Below are 20145 nucleotides of genomic sequence, written 5' to 3'. Positions count from 1 at the left end.
TAAAGTAAACGTTTCTGACATTTCACAAATGTTTCAAAGTCATTTTAAAGGTTGTCTACATAGAACAAGTTCCACTCCGAGGTGCTTCAGCACAACTGGGATACGTGTAACATTCACAGTTTGCATACATTTGGGCCCCGAGGAGGTCCTGCTCCCCTCAGTTCACCCTTGGTTGAAAGGTTTTAGTTGGATCTGTGTGAATCGAACGAGATTTCCTCCTCTTTGTCACAGCTGCAGGATTCTGCAAGAAGCTCTCACTTCCCCATGAATGGAGTTTCCCCAGGCCCCTCCCATTTTGGGGGGTGGGGGGTGGGAGAGAGCGTGAGGAAGTGACGCAGACCAATGGCAGGGGGCGGGTGGGAGAGTCAGTCTGCGTGTACGCGCCCTGACTGGATGGGGGAGGGGTGGAAGCTGAGAGAAAGATAGAATGAGGAGAGCGGGTCCAGGCAACGGTACTGGGGGCGGCTCACACACACAGCCCTCGGAAGAAGGAATCGACGGTCGCCATAACGGTGCGTAGCGCACACACCCTTCTTCCACCCGCCCCATCCATCCATTCACCCACCCACCTACCTCCCCTCCCGCGAAGACACGGACAACGGATCCGCTTTTTTCTCTCTCTCTCTCTCGGATGAGAAGAAGTGGTGTCTTGATTGCTGTGCATTCGGTGCGGTGCCACAGAGGCTTGCTGCAGGCGCGAGCGCTGGAGTTGGAACGCCGGGTGCAGGAGAGGCGGCGCGCGGACAGTGGGGATAGAACGCGACGGCATTCTATAAACGCGCCGGTCCCGCATTCTGTCCCCGGCGCGCGGTGGATCCGTTACTGGGAGGAGGAGGAGGAGGAGGAGGCGGCGGCGGCTGCTGCTGCATCTTTAAATGCCACATAGTGTAGCAGCCGCGGTGGGGGGGAGTTAGCTATTGAAAATCGCCCACATGCGCTGGAATAACAGGACCTGGGAAAAGAAGAAGAAGAAGAAGGTGTTGAAGTTTTTTCAGTCGGTGTGCGGCTCTGTGGCTGGGGGAAGATGGCGGACTGGAGGTGATCGGCGAGGCTCGGGCTTGGATTTGGTCTCTTCTCCCGCTTCTCCTGCCGTGTGGCGAGCCTTCTGCGGCCGGACACATGCAGGCCAAAAAGCGCTACCTCCTGCTCTCAGCCGGCGCCGGTGTCTTGCTGTTCGTCTACCTGGCGGGGGTGCGCTTGGGGCGGCTGCCCGTCGCCAGGCGGCAGAGCCGGCGGTGGGCTGCGGACGATGGCTCCCTCTCGGCCCCTGACCGCTGGCCCGAGTGGTCCAACTCGCTGCAGAGTTTCTCGGCCGGGGAGCAGCCGGAGAATGAAGAGGAGTTCAGTCAGCGCGGCTCCCCCCGGCACAAGCGGGAGATTAACACCAGCGTCTACAAGGGGAAGAAATGCCGCATGGACTCCTGCTTCGACTTCTCTCTGTGCCACCGAAACGGTTTCAAAGTCTACGTGTACCCGCAGCAGAAAGGGGAGAAAATGTCCGAAAGTTACCAGAATATCCTGGCAGCTATCGAGAACTCCAAGTTTTATACCTCGGATCCGAGACAGGCTTGTCTCTTCGTGCTGAGTCTGGACACTTTAGATCGGGATCAGCTTTCGCCTCAGTACGTACATAACCTAAAGAGTAAAGTTCAGAGTCTGTACTTGTGGAACAATGGCAGGAACCATTTGATTTTTAATCTTTATTCCGGGACCTGGCCCGATTACACAGAGGACCTGGGCTTCGATATCGGCCAGGCGATGTTAGCCAAAGCCAGCATCAGTACTGAAAATTTTAGGAGCAATTTTGACGTTTCCATACCGCTCTTTTCGAAAGAGCACCCAAGGACCGGAGGAGAGAAGGGATACATGCTTTTCAACAACATCCCTCCCCTGAGAAAGTACTTGCTGGTATTTAAAGGGAAAAGATATTTGACTGGCATAGGCTCTGATACCAGGAATGCCTTATATCATGTCCACAATGCAGAGGACATTGTCCTCTTAACGACCTGTAAACATGGGAAAGACTGGCAGAAACATAAGGACGCCCGCTGTGACAAAGACAACGACGAATATGAAAGGTAAATGTTAGCTTTAAAAAAAAACATTGTTTTTTTTGTCCAATGAGAACGGTAGGTATGGGTTTAGACGCTGAGTAACAGGCACACAGTGCATTTTTTTGGGGGGTGGTCACCACGTTTTCTACTTGTAGTTGAAGAAATGTGTGGAATTGTGCTTCAACAGCAGTCGAAGTGCCCGAACCAAAGCAAACGAGTGCACTACCAGGAGCAATATTTCCCTTCCTCCTGGTAATAGGTTTAATTGACGTTTGATTTTTAGCTTTGCATGATGTTTGTAAAGGCATGTGGCATCATGAAACATTGGTGTGACTCAGTTGTCTGGTGCTTGCATGGGTTAATGGGCAAGTGTACAGCAATAATCAGTTTCTTTCAGGGCAATCTGCAATCTATAGCACAAAGTACCACACATCGGAAAAGTGTAAAAAATATTGGTCTATTTGCATAATATATGGAGTGGAATTTTCAAGTTTAATTGAGATTTCAGAAATGGAATATATGGTACTCTTTTATTTCAGAATTTCTATTTGCGCTGTCTTCCATTGTTTAAAAAAAAATCTAATCACTCAATCTATACTACAAGTTTTTCCTCCCTCCAGGCAATGGTTGCATTTTTGTTTGCTAACCTGTTTGGGTTTTGTAATGACCTTTATCAGAATTTGTTTTATCATGCCCTCAGAACTGATTTTTCTCCCTACTGTGAGCAATTAAGCAGAATCAGTTCAATTTGGATTCTGGTTTGTCAATAGAGTCTACAGAAACTGACTTTTATGGAAATTGGAATATTATCAGATGAGTTTTAAAATTAAATATTTTATAAAGTTTTTTGCGTGAGATATCAAGTTGTTCTGTGACATGGCAGAAGTACATTCATAATTCTGTTCTATCCTTATAAGTGAAATAACGTATGTTTCCTAAAGCTGTTGGTTGGTTTTAAGCTTTCTTGTATTTGAGTGTTTATAGATTGTAACTTAGTGAAGGGGTGTCAGGGATGCCTTGTATTGCAATCTAGCTGTCACTGACTCCAAATGGGGACTGGTTAGCTCAGTTGGCTGGATGGCTGGTTTTGATGCAAAGCAATGCCAACAACACGGGTTCAATCCTGGACTGGCTGAGATTACTCATGAAGGCCTGACTTCTCAACCTTGCCCCTTGTCTGAGGTATGGTGATCCTCAGGTTAAATCACCACCAGTCCTTCATCACCCTTTTGAGAGGGGAGAGCAGCCTATGATCATCTGGGGCTATGGCAATATTAGTGATTTTAAGCCTGAAGAGATACTGGTAATATGATTTAAAAATATATATATATTTGCTCAAAAGGTTAAAAATTCTATCTGCATTTTGCAAAGGTGCTAATTGGCACATACAGTACAAAGTATTTTTATAAAACTAATGTTAAATATCAAAAGTGCATGTTGCGAAGAGATAAATGTAAAGAGATTAACTGTAAAGCTGGATACTATAGGGTTGGCTGGAGTTTTATTTTGTGTATAGTTTAGCTTTCCTTGTTACCATGGAAATGCTAACCCCTCCCACCTCTAAAGCTGGAAGCATTCTGATTCTAAGCATTTCACAATACTTTTTCAGATTTGCAGAAAATGATTAATATCAAAGATAGAAGGCTTAAACATTTTTGTACTGCAAAAAATGGAATGGGGTCAGCATTCTGTTTGACCTTTTATTGCCTTGTTTTAATTTTTCATTTGTAACATTTATGATTGTTAAAATGCAGTCATGACACATGGCAGTATATACCTAATTTGCCGAAGTTGTAAAAGTGCAAAAGGTTTTTTGCTGAGTGTGCTAAATTTCTGAATTAATGTCCAAATGCTGACAGGTGAACAGTGAATGCTGTCGTCTCCTCTTTGCATGATCCCATTATAAGCTTACAGGCCCATTAACAGATTAAATACTATGACTAATATTTCAGTATGGCACTTTTTTAACATTAACCCCTAATGCAAGCTAATAGATTTAGGCTGTAACGAAGCTTTAGTGCATTAACATCTAATTTGTTTAACTTGATTTCATATGTGGTTATCAGCTTTCCACATCCCCAACTCCTGCTATTCCCAAGAAATGAGCGTGTGCATGCACATTTTCTTGGAGGTTTCATATCTTTAATTATTTTACAGCTCGTTCTGGGCATGCAGTTCTGAAACAACTGGTTCAGTTTTTGTCTATCTTTATACAACAATTAATTAACTTTTGTGGTTTTGCACTTTGGAAAGTGAATCTGTATCCCAGAGTACACTTTAATGCCAGCCTTTAGACACTTAGTTTCCCTTACTTAAGCTGAATCATCTCATGAATATAGATCATATTCATAATGTCAGTAGCTTTGAGTAGCTGTGGTATTTACATTGTCAAGATTCCAGAATTGATCAATTTTCTTAGCCCTTGGTCTGTGAATTTGACCAGGGATCATACTCCTTATTTCTAACTAGTCTCCTGATGGAAGTTTACACCAGTGGACGTCAGATGAGGACCGTGCGTTTGTGAATGTCTAATGAGGACAGGATTAATTTAGCTGTGGATTTTCCCCGTGTGATAAAATAGTCTATCAGTGTTTAAAGTTGAAGCTCACACTGTATGGGCAAGGTGTCTGTCTGGTGCCTATGGTTCCATATAGCAGCGAGGTGGCATTTTGGCCTTTATTGCTAAGGGGTTAAAATTTAAAAATAGGGAGGTTTTGTTGCAATTGTACATGGTGCTGGTGAGAGTGGAGTTTTGGTCCCTTTTAAAAGATATAGTAACATTGCAGGCAATTCAAAGGAGATTCACCAGGCTAATTCCTGGGATGAGAGGGTTGTCCTATCAAGAGAGACTAAATAATCTGGATCTGTATTCCTTGGAGTTTAGAAGAGTGAGGGGTAACCTTATTCAAACATATAAGATCCATAGGGGACTTGACAGAGTAGATGGTGAGATGTTTTCACTAGTGGGAGAGTCTCGAAGAAGGGGACATAGCAAAGGCCAGTCATTTAAAACTGAGATGTGGAGAAATTTGTTCTTGCAGAGGGTGGTGAATCTCTGGAATTCTCTGCCCGGAAGGGTAGTGGAGGTTGGAGCATTATTTAAAGTGAAGGTGGATAAATATTTGATAGATTGAGGAATAGATAGCTATGGGGAAATGGCGCAGAAAAGGAGTTGAGGCCAGCATAGATCTGCCATGATCGTATTGAATGGTGGGGCAGGCTTGGAGGGCCTGATGGCCTACTCCTGTTTTATTTCTTGTGTTGTGTGAACGAGGTGAAAAATGGTGAGCTGGGTAAGAGATCACTCAAAAATAAATGTCAGATTTGACTCATTAGCATTTTTGGCACTGAGTCAGAAGGTTGGGAGTTCAAGCTCCACTCCAGAGATTTGAGCATGTAATGTAGCTGGTACTTCACTGCAGTACTTAGTGTTGTACTGTCAGGGGTGCTACTTTTCATTAAAACATTAAAATGAGGATCCCGTTTGCGCTCTCAAGTGGATCAAAACGGCTCCATGGCATAGCAAACGGAAGCAGTGGATTTATTCCAGTACCACTAAAAATCATTACCTGGTCATTTGTGTCATTACTGTTTGTGGAACCTTGCTGTGCATAGATTAGCTGTCGTGCTCTTTGCATTGTAAAGTGACTACCCTTCAAAAATATTTCACTGACTGTAAAACTTTAGAATATGTTGAGTTTGCTAAAGGTGTTCAAGTTTATTGATTTTTTTTTTGCTGTGTGGGAGAAGGGGGCTCTACAATTGATGCCACAAAGCAGGGGATTCTGAAATTAATGAGTTCCTTGTTAAATGGTATGTATGCAAATGCTGAAATGAGGTATTTCGCATAGGGTGATTATAAATAGAGGAATGGTGCAATCTGATAACGATGACATTAACTAAATGTAAATTCCCTTAGTTGTGTTCTCCATCAGGAGTTGAATTTGTATATGGAAAATACATTTTTTGGTTATTTTATTTTCAGAGGGCTTTTTTATTTTGATAGGTACTTCTGGAAATAAAAAAACAGTGGGGCCAAACATAAGACTACCTGAAATCACTATGCATGCTTATAATTACAGTGGAATCCAAGTTTATTTCTTAGTGTCACAAGTAACCTTACATTAACATTGCAAGGGAGTTACTGTGAAAATCCCAAAGTCACCACACTGGCACTTGTTTGGGTACACTGAGGGTGAATTTAGCATGGCCAATGCATCTAACCAGCATATCTTCTGGACTGTGGGAAGAAACCTGGGAAAATGTATAGACTCCCCACAGACAGTGACCCAAGCCGGAAATCGAACCTGTGTCCCTGGCACTGAGGCAGCAGTGCTAGCCACTGTACCTCCAATTCAGTATAATGTAAATATTGCTTCCTTACCTAAATGCCTTTGTAGCAAACGATGTAATCCTTCAATTGTTAGTGGTTCATTTATGGCAGTTTCCCAGTTGTATACAAGTACAATAGCATGGGCTGTGAGATAAAAGGGTCGCCCTATGGCTCAATAATTAGTTCACATACATTCTGCAGAAAGCAGAATTGTTAAATGGATTTATCTGGCAAATATTCTGCAATAGATACAGATTTGCAACTGGAATGGAGATGGTTGATCAAAGTTTGGGAGCTACACAGGTTAGGTAATTTAATCATTTTTAGCCTGTGGCATATAGTAATATATTTTTCCGTTTTTATGTACAATATGTACTTGTGGGAGCTCAGAGATTTCACCTGAAGCTTTAGTGTGGGAAGAAAGGAGCTGTGCACACTTGCAAGTTGACTTGTTTTGTGTGAGATTATATATGGAATTTCAGTTGTAGGCTAGTGGAAGGATTAAAAGCTGTTAATTTGACTTTTTGATAAATACCTAATACCTAATTTTCAGCTTTCTCCTAAGGAAAGGGGGATATATATCAGATCCTAGGAGCCAACTACAAGGGGACTTTCCTAATGTTGCATTTATTTCTTCAGCTCACCAGACTTGGATGGAGTACTGGCTCTAACCAGACAGTAGCCCATTTATACTGCCTCACTTAAAATGTCGAAGGGAAAGCTCTACATGTATGGTTACATATGCACAATGCTTCTCTACTAGCAGTCAAGATATAAATGTTTGGCGAACAAGGGCTATAATGTCTGCATTCTCTATGCATTTGTAAGGCACACAGGACTCCACTGCTGCACTCGTTGGATTCTGACTTGATGTATACTGCAACTTTAACATGGTTTCAATGTGGAAACTGTTTCAGATGCCGATGGCTTTAGTAGAAGAACCCCTTAAGAAAACCACCTTTTTTGTGATTAAATTTGATTATTTGAAATCCATTTCCCTATTTGTCAGAAATTTGTTTGTAAAAGTGTAGTACATATCTTATTTCGATATTTTATTACAAAGGAACACGTGGGCTGTTTCTTTCCTTGAAGAAAGTTTTTGCTAGCTTTGCTTTTTTTGCATGGTCTTTTGCTCCTCTTCCAAGAAACGTGTTGCCTTGAAGAAACAAAGCCATTAAGCTAATTTATTGGTAAATGACTTCTAGGATATAGTTATTTCAAACTTGGGAAGCCACTGTAATCTCTGAGCCGGTAAGTCCTGAAATTGCATTGGAACAATATATTGTACATGTGAAGCTGGGGATTAGTGTGAAATGAACTGAAGTCAGATATTCCTGTCTGGAATTATCTTGATCCTGAATAACCATTCTCCGTACTTGCAAATTTTTAATGCGCAGTCTGTTTTATTTTAGTTCACTTTAAGTCATCATGCTTTATTTCCTAAAATTGGGAAACAATTTCTTATCCATTTAAAATGTTCTTAAAATCATAACTACTCTGAAAAGGTTATTTGAATAAACCTATGAACATGAGTTTTCAAGTTGTCCAATACTTTGTTCCTGATGAGGTAACATTTTATGCAAATCGATGGGGAGCAAAGAATGTTGGCGCTAGTCACTGGTTTGTGTGTCAAATGGAATATTGCATGTGATTTTGCGTATGTTTAATTTGATATGAGATGTTCCAGTTCTACCAACACACATTCTAAAATTTCTACTAAAAAGTGTTGAACACAATGTTCTATGCTATACATGGCATCCAGAATGCATACTGTCCTTGTGTTATGATCAGTTAATTGGATAATTAGTTCTGGTGTAAAGAAGGTGTCAATGTTGAGCAACGGTGGCACGGTGGTTAGCACTGCTGCCTCTCAGCACCAGGAACCCGGGTTCAGTTCCGGCCTCGGGTAACTCTGTGTGGAGTTTGCATGTTCTCCCTGCGTCTGCATGGGTTTCCTCCGAGTGCTCTGGATTCCTCCCATAGTGCAAAGATGTTGGGGCTAGGTTGATTGCCCATGCTCAATTACCCTTTAGTGTCATGGAGATTAGCAGAATGAATATGTGGGGTTATGAGGATGTTTAATTTGATTTATTATTGCCATATGTACTGGGATAAATCTTGTGCTACACAGACAAATCATACCATTCATTCAGAACATAGAGGGAAGGAGTGGGAGCAGAATTTAGTGTTACCATAAGACCATATGATATAGGAGCAGAATTAGGCCATTCGGCCCATTGAGTCTGCTCCGACATTCAAACATGGCTGATATGATTCTCATCCCCATTCTCCTGCCTTCTCCCCGTACCTCTTAAACCCCTTATTGATGAAGAACCTATCTATCTGTCTTAAAGACACTCAGTGACCTGGTCTCCATAGCCCTGTGGGCAATGAGATCCACAGATTCACCACCCTCTGGCTGAAGAAATTCCTCCTCATCTCAGTTTTAAGGGAGCGACCCTTCACTCTGAGGTTGTGTCCTTGAGTTCTAGTTTCTCCCACTATTGGAAACATCCTCCCATGTCCACTCTATCTAGGCCTGTCAGTATTCTGTAAGTTTCAATTAGATCCCACTCCCCCATCCTTTTAAACTCCATCGAGTATAGATCCAGACTCCTCGACTGCTCCTCATATGACAAACCTTTAATTCCTGGAATCCTCCTCTGGATCCCCTACAAGGCCAGCACATCCACCCTTACCCATGGGGCCCAAAACTGCTCACAATATTCCAAATGGGGTCTGACTAGAGCTTTATAGTGCCTCAAAGTACATCCCTGCTCTTGTATTCTAGCCCTCTAAAATGAATGCTAACATTGAATTTGCCTTCCTAACTGCCAACTGAACCTGCATGTTAACCTTAAGAGTCCTGAACCAGGACTCCCAAGTCCCTTTGTGCTTAAGATTTCTGATGCCTTTCCCCATTTAGAAAATAGTCTATGCTCCATTGTTCCTACCAAAGTGCATAACCTCTCATTTTCTCGCATTGTATTCCATACAGTCATAGCTAGGGTGTACAGAAAGATTACCTTAATATATGGTAGGTCAATTGAAAAGTCTGATGACAGCAGGAAAGAAGTTGTTTGAGAGTTGGTTGGTACGTGACTTCGGGCATTTATATCTTTTTCCCGACAGAACAAGGTAGAAGAGAGCATGTCAAGAGTGTGTAGGGTCCTTGATTATGCTGGCAGCTTTTCTGAGAAGTGTAGACAGAGTCGATGGACTGGAGGCTGGTTTGCGAGATGGACTGGTTTGAGCAGGAGCCATATCAAGCTGTGATGCATTTGGAAAATATACTTTCTATGATGCATCTATAAAAATTGGTGAGAGTCGTAGTGGACTTGCCAAATTTCCTTAGCCTCTTGAGAAAATAGAAGCGTTGGTGGGCTTTCTTAACTATAGCGTCAGCATGGACGGACCACACAAGTTGCTGGTGATCTGGACCCCTAGAAATGTGAAGCTCTCGACCATTTTCACTTCTTCACCACTGATGTAGACAGGGGCATGTCCGCCACTTCGCTTCCTGAAGTCGATGACTATCTCCTTCATTTTACTAACATTGAGAGAGAGATTATTGTCGTCGTACCATTTCATCAGATTCTTGTCATTGTTTGAGATCAGCTAACTTGAAAATGAAGTTGAGTGGTATTTGGCCACACAGTCATAAGTGTATAAGGAGTATAGTAAAGGGCTGAGGGCATAGCCTGGGAGGGCACCGGTGTTGAGGAGGAGGTGCTGTTGCCTATCCTTGCTGATTGTGGTCTGTGGGTTAGGAAGTCTGCAGTGGGAAGAGCCGAGCCATAAACCACAGTTTGGAGATGAGTTTTGTAGTAATAATGGTGTTGAAGGCTGAGGTGTAATCAATAAATAGGAGTCTAACATCTTTGTTATCCAGGTGTTCCAAGGTTGAGTGTAGGGCCAGGGAGATGGCGTTTGCTGTGGATCTTTTCTGGTGATAGGCGAACTGTGGTGGATCCAGGCAATCTGGGAGGCCGGAACTGACTAATCTTTCGATGCAATGATGGATGTCAGAGCCACTGGGCGGTAGTCATTAAGGCCTGGGTGGGAATGTTGTCGATGCAGGCACAATGAGCTGAACGGCCTCTTTTTCTTTGTAGGGATTCTATGATTCTAGAAAAATTCTGATGCCTGAATGGATGGAGGAGTTAATTTTGATACCACCCATTACCTGTGAATCAAAAGCACTTTAATACATGCAATAAAGTTGACTTCTGTGTCCACAGTACACCCTAACATTCTGATTTGTCTTAATTACTCGAGCATTGAAGTTTAATTTTTTGGAAGTCAATATTTAATAATATTAGAGATCTTCCATCTACATACATTTTCCTGTCACCCTATTTTTAGCTTGCTATGCTCATATTTATAATGGAAACTGCCAATGTAAAATAATGCACTGTAACTACACCCTGCTGTTGCAGTGCCTCCTTTGGCAGGAAGATACAAATATAGCGTGATGATTTACATGGACTCTGTCTATTAATAATGTGGACGTAGTTCTATTATAAATTTCTAAGCTCCAAGCATCTAACTTTAAAATTGTGATTGAATTATGCCTGTATGACTTGGCCCATTAACCCCAAATCCTCTAATTTGTCTTCCCTAGAGGGCTATACTTTGGTCCTGTGGACAAGCCCAGATGATGAGGATAGTACACTAAGGAAATATTTTCTTGTAAAATTTTCTAGAAGGTTGCTCCTTCTGAGTGCAAGAACTCCACTGAAGCAAAATAATCTTTGTTTTATTTGCATAGACTTAATGCAAGTGTGCAAGTTTAATGCAAGTGTGAGGGAAGGGCACCCTCCCACCTGCAAAAAAAATACATGTGATAGTTTTCTGAAACAACGTAAGTTGTTTGTATGTATAAAAAAATTGGGAGGTGAGTTTTTGCATTTCACGATGACAGTATATTTGATTAGGGTGATTTATATTTTGAAATTAAGCACTGATTAAATAGTCAGTTTTCTCAAATTTGCTGTTATTTTTCCAATTGCTGCCAGTTGTAGTTTCTCTCTGAGCAGGTACATTGCATTCTTGTCTCATAGAAATACATTTTGCGTTCTTGCCCTGCCTATTTAAACTTTTGAGATGGCTTGGTATTTTAAATGTATAGATTAGTTCACAGTAACTTCATTGCCGTGTTAATGTAAGCCTTATTTGTGATTAATAAATAAAGACTTTAAACTTAGTTGTTAAACAGACCCCCCCCCCCTTAATTTTTTTTTCACATCATTGATTTTGTTCTTTCTCTCATTAAAGGATAGGACATTTTTGTTGGCAGCATTTGAAAAAAATTAGCCTATGTCAGAGAATAGGAGTAACTCCATAGTCTATGTTTGCAACATTTTAGTAAAATAATTTACTTTTAATCATCCTTTGTTTGACAGATTGAATGTTAACAACCTGCCAAATTTAATTAAAAGTATTGGCTGAATGTAATTAAATCCATTTCATGTAAATTTGACATTTATAGGTCTTTGATGGATTATAATGAAACGCAAATCAGTTCCGCTGGGTAAAATTCAAGTAACTCATGTTCTGCTGTCTTAATAATTCCTGGTCATGTTTAGAATATTCTATTTTGATTGTTTAAAAGAACTCTTGACATTCCCCACTTCTCTTCCTCTCCTGCTTTCATAATCAAGATCAGTAATGAGCATATCTGGATAATCGTTATTTACACAAACCATTTCGTTTTTAAAACAATCTGAATTAAGTCGATCAGTCAAGAAGTTGGACTGGAAATTGTGTAATTGTTAACAGACTGTGATTATTACCAGTAGCCACTCTACCTGTTCACAGGTTTTGTTGTCTTTTAACTGTATGATTTTTGTGCTTACATAAAAATGTAATTCTTTCCTACACCACAGCTACGAAGCTTTTCCATGAAAGTTTTCAAAGTGGGGTCTCCCCGACTTCATTTCATTCTGTTATACCTCTTTTGTATTTTTGAGCAAGAAGGATAATTCATTGAGGTTTCTTGCATGCCAGATCTACAAAATCTTAACGGAGTGGGAATGGAGGGATACAAAAGAATGGTCTAGTTTGGACCAGGGAGCGGCACAGGCTTGGAGGGCCGAAGGGCCTGTTCCTGTGCTGTTTTGTTCTTTGTACAGGGAAACTACTCAGACATGTGATTTGTACATGTGTGGTTTCTCTCGAGTAGTGGCCATTGCTTTAATGTTATACATATATACAGTTAAGGTCACATGCGTTGTGGATCTGTTGTGATCTTTACTCCCTTGAGGGAGCCCTGAAAAGCAAAACATTTGCTTTCTATGGTTTAGATGAAATGACACCTACACCAAACACAAGAGCCATCAAATAGCAAATGCTGGCCGTTGGAGTAATTTTATCACTGTTAGAAAATCTCACTGCTGCTTATGTCAAAGTTTGGGTCATTTATGCTGTAGGTTGCCTGTCTGTCTTGTCAGAAACAGTTATGCAGTAAAGGCAAGCTTTCGACCACTATCCATTCTTAAAATTTAACCAAAACAACCTTCCAACTTTATTCTGTCACCTCATTCTAGAAAGTCAAGCGATGTCTGAATTTTAAAAAGGTCACCTTTCATCTACCAAATAGGGATGTACTTTAATTTCACTTGGCAAGATTAGTCTGATTGAGATCAAATACTCACAAGTGAAAGTGAAGGAATATTTTGGAGCATTCGGATGCACCAGTATTTGATGATTATGACAGTTTGCAGTTTTAGTTAAAATTGAGAACTGCACTTGTTAAATTATTTTGTCCACTGTTTTAAGTAGCTGTACTCTCTTTTTTCCAAAGCTGCGGGAGTTTCCACTGTCCAGCTGGACAAACTTTTCTTGGACTTGGCAGAGATGTGGGAGCAGGTTGCCCACCCTTTGGGAGGTGGGAGGTAGTGGTGCATGGTTGGAGGAATGCCCAGATATAGTTTGAAATAAATCCCATCAGTTGGGATAACTGCCAAAAAAACTGGTGCATTATTCAAAATGTTCCGTGACCTGGTTCTAAAAGTAGGCAAATATGCAGAGATGTGTTAAATATATGATATAGATTTAATGTACTCACCTGATTGAGTGAAATTATCACTGACCGGGAGCAGATCAGCTGCTGTAAATCTTGTGTGGTGTGCAGTATGAGAGAGCAGTTAATGCGTGTTTAAATATTAGCTTCAAGCGTTTGATGTTTGTAACGCTCTTTCAATGCACAACGTGTTTCTAATATTGGTATTTTTCAAAACGTGTACACCATGTGCCTTTAAACATATACCTGCTTAAAATATACATCAATTTTATTAACATTGCAGCAGGTAACCTTTCTATCTTTTATTACTCCATGTAAGTGCGCAGTTATTTTTGTCGTATTTTTCAAAATCATGAGAGAGCCTGGGTGCTCCATATAGAATGTACAGCACAGAAATGGGCCATTTAGCCTAACGGGTGCAATCCTCCACATGAACCTCTTCCCACCCCTTTTTCATCTAATCGTATCAGCAAGGTTTTCTATTTCTCCCTCGTTTATCTAGCCTTCCCCTCAAATACAATTCACCTAAACCACTCCATGTTCTCTTTCTGGATAAATAAGTTTTACTTGAATTCTTTATTGGATTTATTAATGCCTATCTTATATTCATGACTTCTAGTTTTGATTTCCTGTATAAGTGGAAGCATCACCTATCAAAGCCTTTCATAATTTTAAACACCTCTATCAGATCACCCTCAGTCTTTTCTTTCCCCAAGAAAGGAATCTAAAGCTTGCTCAGTCTTTCCTGAGGTTTAGTTGTTTTCTCTCCATTCTGGTAGCTATTAAATGGTAGGTAGTGGATTAGCAAAAAAATGAAAACTTACTCGAATTGCAAGGAATGCAATGGCAGCAAAAACAAATTTCCCCCCTCCAGTGCAGCTGTCACTCTTGGTCTTAGCAACTGGTCATAAAAATAACACTGCATATATAATGTGGTCATGGCCTAGCCACTTAGTGCCACCAGTCAACAATCTGCTGACATTAACAAAGTGATTGATTACATAGAAGAGCCAGCTTTATACATATGCAGCCCTTAGTGCTTAATGAATGGTCTGTTCTTGCAAATTGACTTGAAACATGAGAATTAACTGAGTTTTCGGGGGGGGGGGGGGGGGGGGGGGAGGAGAAGAGAGAGAGAGAGACACCCATGCCCATTTGAGCCTCAATTGAGTGTCGAACTGCAAGGTACAGCTTCCACCAGCACCCCAACCCTGACCTGCTTCCCCTTCTGCAATTTGATTCCATTATAGAAGTACCTCTGAGAAATGAAACTTTCTGCCTTTTAGCAGGAATGACAAGTACTAAACTGTCATTACAGCACATGGAAAGTGTTCCTGTAATCTGCAATATCTTGCATTTTGGAACTATACACCCATGTGTGGTGTGCATATCTTTCAAGTGCTTTAAAATGAGCAAAATCCCAATTGAACCTCACAAAACAGACCAGGAGTTGAGTATATCACTTAGTGTCCTTTGCAAACAGGGTTGCATGATAAAATAATGATAGTAGGACAATCAAAGACTATTTCCTCAGGTGGATGGAGCTATTACAAAGGGGGCATAACTATAGGGTTCATGGTGGGAGATATAGGAAGGATATCAGCGGTAGGTTCTTTACGCAGAGAGTGGTTGGGGTGTGGAATGGACTGCCTGCAGTGATAGTGGAGTCAGACACTTTAGGAACATTTAAGCAGTTATTGGATAGGCACATGGAGCACACCAGGATGATAGGGAGTGGGATAGCTTGATCTTGGTTTCAGATAAAGCTCGGCACAACATCATGGGCCGAAGGGCCTGTTCTGTGCTGTACTGTTCTATGTTCTATTCTGAGATGGCAATGATGCAATAATGCCCTTCTATGCAAAGTAATTGATATTCTACTAATCTGGCCACCCGAAAGCCATGTACCACATGGTCAACCAGTTCTTTCAGAGTACAAAAAGCCTCTCTGCCTCTGACAGGAGGGTGAAAATAAATTCAGTTTACAACAGTAAGTTACTTGGGAATAGTTCATGATATTTCTATTTTCCAAACTCTCAATCTCTTGCATCCGATTTGCTTTCATGAATTTTTTCAAACAGCTTTTTTAACCAAATCATATTAGTAATAAGTCACAGACTTTGTGGAATCTAAGTTGCCTTTATTTTCCTGTCCTTACCTTGGCAACCCTCTGTTTTTAAGGGATTCTTTGGTTGTCCTTTCTTTTAGGATATGCTGGTCAAGATTTCATAACATCCTTCTTTACATTCCCAGTGCAGAGCCACAGGTAATGCCACCAATGAAAATCATTACTTTCTGGAAAGGCAGATGGTAGAAACAATCTACCAGTGGGGAATGATAAGCACGCAGTTTCACTGCTGACTCCTCTCTTAGCAATGATCTTTCTCCCCTTGTCCCCTCACCCCTCCCCCAGCAATCCGGTTTCAACCTGCAGTATTATAGATTCCTTTGCAGATCCTGAATGGAGTCTGGAGAAGGCACAATAACAAGCAGGAGGTTTGTATGCCACTTTTTTAAAAAGACAAAATACTTGGTTAGTATTGCTACACTTTTTTCAAAATGGAGTTTCTGGTGTTCCAAAAATCTTTACTTATGTTCCAGAAATTTATTACACAGTACTGATATGTCATATTCAGTTTCGGGTAACATCTTTTAATTTTGCAGTGAACATTTTAGAAAGTGATGGCTAAAACATTACTTGCTTCGATTTAGTCATTCTAAATTTACAATCCTGTATTTTCAAGACAAAACTGTTTTAAAAGTTCTCTTCAAAGTTTAGCATAACAGTCATGTATCGATTAGTATTTCCTTCCAGTCAGGTTTAAAGGCTGTTCTATTGCAGGAGCCGTTGCTGACGGTCAGTCTGCTAGATTTCCTTCACTTTAGCCTGTCTGTATCTTCAGCTGCTCATGTTATGAATTTTTCATGTGGTGTTCCCTTATTTTTGTCTGTCACAGGCTGCTGTGTTGAATTTAAATAAGTTATAAATGGTATGTGTTGAGAGGAGGTGAGACAGAGCAACAACTCTTTTGAATAGCCTGACCCTCCAGTTCAGTGCCTGGTTTTCCCTTGCAGCAGTTTTGCTGTGAGAAAATTTGGTGAAATGCCACTGCATTTTCATGCTGTGGCTTGGCTAGGACCTGGGCTTTTTCAACTAGTTTGGAGTGGAGTTACTGTCAGAGTTTGCTTTTGAACTTCACTAGCACATAAAGCCCACCCAGTTACTTCGCTAGGGCTCATTTAAATGAATTCATGACACTTCATGGGTCGTTGGTGCTACTTTCAGAAAAAGAAATTTGAATGTCTGGCCAAGAAACTGCCACCTTTTTGAGGGTACTTAGACGCGGCATGAGCTGCCAAGCTCAGTGTTCTCTGAACCTTGTTGGCAACAATAGTTCTCGCTTTTTATAACTTGTCTGGGCAATTTGTCATCTGCCAATACAATTTTGTTTTGCAATGACTTTATTTTCATTCTGTATTTAATGTTGGTGATCAGATTCTTTCTGAAAATGTTCTGTCCTTGAGTGCTTTACATTTATTTTTCTATTTAGCTGCTTTCTAAATGTTAATTTATGTCAATCATTAATACGTAGCTGCACAGTGTGGAAAATAAAGTTTGCATTTCTGAAAGGCTACATATTGTCTGGATCATGATGAGGTCAAGGAAATAAAGCTTTCATAATCACAGTTAAATGGTTTAAAGAAAATAATGCTGAATTTGCCCACGGTCCAAATGTTAATATTTACCCTGAAATTATGCAGATCAGTAATCTTTGTGTTTAAAAAAAGTTTATTTGGAAATCTTAAATTTCTATTGGCAAATCTGCCCATTATAGTTTTACATTTTGAAGTTTGTGAAGTGTAGGGCCAAGCTTGGTAACAGTCTGTAGCCTGCATGTTGGTCTTCATAGTCTGGATAGCTGGAGGGCCAAAGGGTCTGCCACAGTTGCTCAGTATTATATCCAGTCTGTGAAATTGTGATTGCCATGGTTCACTGCCCTGCATGTTGGTGCAATTCACCAGGTCTTACAACCTGCATTGAGATCAGCACTGGGCAGGATGCAAAGACTTTACAAGCTTGTTCGTGCAGACTTTTATTGCTTCTTCACAATTAATTTAAACCAATAAAAAGGCAAATGAAACATGTTTGCATGCTTACCGTTCTGTTATAGGTAAACATGTATTTTGTGTATTCTGTCAGATTACATGAATTGTGTGGCTTTTGTATTTTACAGAAAGTGGTTCTTTTCCTTGTTTAATTTTGAGCTTCCCAATTTTTAATGAGTAAAAAGATTGGAGAAGAGGAATATTGTGTAGTAAGACTTCTCATTTATTTTTGTATTAGCTTTATTTCATTGTCAGTATTTTGTTTACTATATTGTGGTGTGTTGGACTGAAGGTGAAAAAAAGGTTTGAAAGTTACAGCAGTAGCTAAGCTGTCGTGGTGTGTGTGTGCGTGCCTGCGTGCGTCGTGTGTGTGTTCCCCCTCTGACATTGAGGTATAGATCAGGCATAATCTAACTGATACAACCAGCATAAGGAGTTGATTGACCTGCTCTGCTCTTCTTTGAGTTATTGTTGGAATACTGTATTTAACCCATGCTTTTTACTAAAATATTAAACATAATCTCTCACTCTTGTGCTCCCACACGTTCATGCTCTCCATCCTTTTTGAATCCCACTTTTTCTCTCCCAATGGACGACTTCTTGGAACTAAAAAAACTCCCCAATTCCACCAATGTATTTCAAGAATTTCTAGAGAATGTGTAGAGCAACCATAACTTTCAGATGACGAGTCTCCTGAATTTATAAGTGGTTATGCCCCCAGCTCTGGCATTTATCAATTGATTTTTAAAGTAATTTAATGCATATTTAATGTGAAATCAGTTTTGTGTTGCCCAGACCCCATCTTGAAATTGTGCTTAAAGTTTATTTATGTATACCTAACTAAAAATTAGTAATTTGCAGTTTTCATTCCTATTGATATGAGCAAAGAAAACGAAAATACAGTTTTTAATGAAAAGTATTTCTTTGTTAGAAGCCTCAGTACGCGACTCTGATCATGTATAGCAGCTGGATGCAGAAATCCACTTCATTTTTTAAGGCTTTGGTAATTGTAGTCAAGGCAACTTGATGACCTTAGTTAAAGAGCTGTTCTCCTGGAAGGGCAGGGAGCTGTTGGAATTTTCAGAACTGTGATCCTGGCTTCCAGCTTACTGTCAACAAGGCACAATGGTAGTATGAAAACCTCAGAATTAGCTATTACTTTGATCCAGTCTTTTCAGTTTCATGGGGAAACGGTAACTGAGTGGGGGATGAAACACCTTTCCCATGGAGTGCTAGTTTTATCGGTTGTGCTGTCCAAAGGAAAAATGTCTTCAAATTTATTGCATTGATCCTTTTGCTGAACTTGATAGTCATCCACAAAGTTTATATGCTAGAAGTTGTACTTATTTTGAGAACTGCTTACAATAAGTAATTTGACTCTCAAACCCATTTTAATTCCAGTTCAGACAAAACGGAGGCATAACAAAACATAATCGACGGACAATATTTATGAACTTGTAACATTATAAATGCGCATGACCCAATGTTTTTCAGAAATTTTAAAGATATGGTACTAAAATCATAATCTTCAAATTCTGGTCATATAGGTAGGTTAAGGCCCAGTAAGATGGTTCTGTTACATATCAGATGTCAGCTACTTTAGACTTATCTACTGCCTCTTCATCAGTGCCTGTGATCTATCTCTGCTAGCTCTTGAATGTACAGCCTGGAGGCATAGGGCAAAATGAATAGTACAGAATTATACCATGGATTTTGCCAAGTTGCCATAACGGGCTTTCCTAACATCTATGCCATTGATATTTTTTTTCTGGTTCAGGTGCATATTATGGAGGAAGATGGAAATTTATGTTTAACTGAAATTAACTAGTTAGCACTGCAGCAACAAGCATTGTTGCAAATTTTTTCTCTTGTATATTGGTTCATGGGATGTGAGCATTGCTGGCAAGGCTGGCATTTACTGTCTTTGAGAAGATGGTGAGCAACCTTCTTGAACTGCTGTCGCCCATGTGGTATAGGTACATTTGTCATGCTGTTAGGGAAGGAGTTCCAGGATTTTGACCCTTTTTTTTACTTTGTGACCCTACCTGTTGAAACTTTGTCAAGCATCAAGGTATTCGTTTATTTTTCTTTTACACTCATCATTTGGAGTAAGAATCCAACGAATGATGCAAAGCAGGTGCTAGCCTTTTTTAAATCAATCAGTGCTATCTTGGCATATGGCAAATCAGAGTAACATACTTATGCAGTAACTATTTTAGTAGAAGGTTTCCCCAGCATCTCCTTATTTTACATCTATGCTCTTCCTTTCCCAAGTCACCAATTTATTACCCCCTTCAAGATGGTTAGCATTTAAAATCAAACCCAGTCATGTTCACAAATGTTGTAAAGTGGATAACTTAAACAAACACTTCCATTGATTCACTGCTTTTATATGGGATAGTTCAAACAATAATGAAATTGAAATGTTTCATTTCATTCACCCCGCTCTTTATTTGAACATGTAATCCAATCAGTACTGAGGGGGTGCTGATTGTCATAGGTTCCTGTGGGATAGAGTGTTAAACCGATGGAGGCTTCCTGCTTCAGTAGTTAAAATATTGCGTGACACTATGCATATGAACATGCATGTGATCATACAAATTACAGGAGCACATCACTCGGCCTGT

General features: G+C 40.4%; 1 protein-coding gene across 1 annotated transcript in view; it reads left to right on the top strand.

Moving 5' to 3' along the window:
* The first annotated feature begins 500 nt into the window (after window positions 1-500).
* Window positions 501-20145, top strand: part of LOC144495851 (exostosin-1-like) — a 190294-nt gene continuing 170649 nt past the window's right edge. The window contains exon 1 of the mRNA XM_078216489.1: window positions 501-2078. Within this exon, the coding sequence (XP_078072615.1) occupies window positions 1120-2078 (959 nt within the window). The 5' untranslated portion in view covers window positions 501-1119. The remainder of the gene's footprint in view (window positions 2079-20145) is intronic.

The sequence above is a fragment of the Mustelus asterias genome, chromosome 7 (genome assembly GCF_964213995.1).
Source record: "Mustelus asterias chromosome 7, sMusAst1.hap1.1, whole genome shotgun sequence".
NCBI lineage: Eukaryota > Metazoa > Chordata > Chondrichthyes > Carcharhiniformes > Triakidae > Mustelus > Mustelus asterias.
This window is presented reverse-complemented; position numbering and strand designations above follow the sequence as displayed.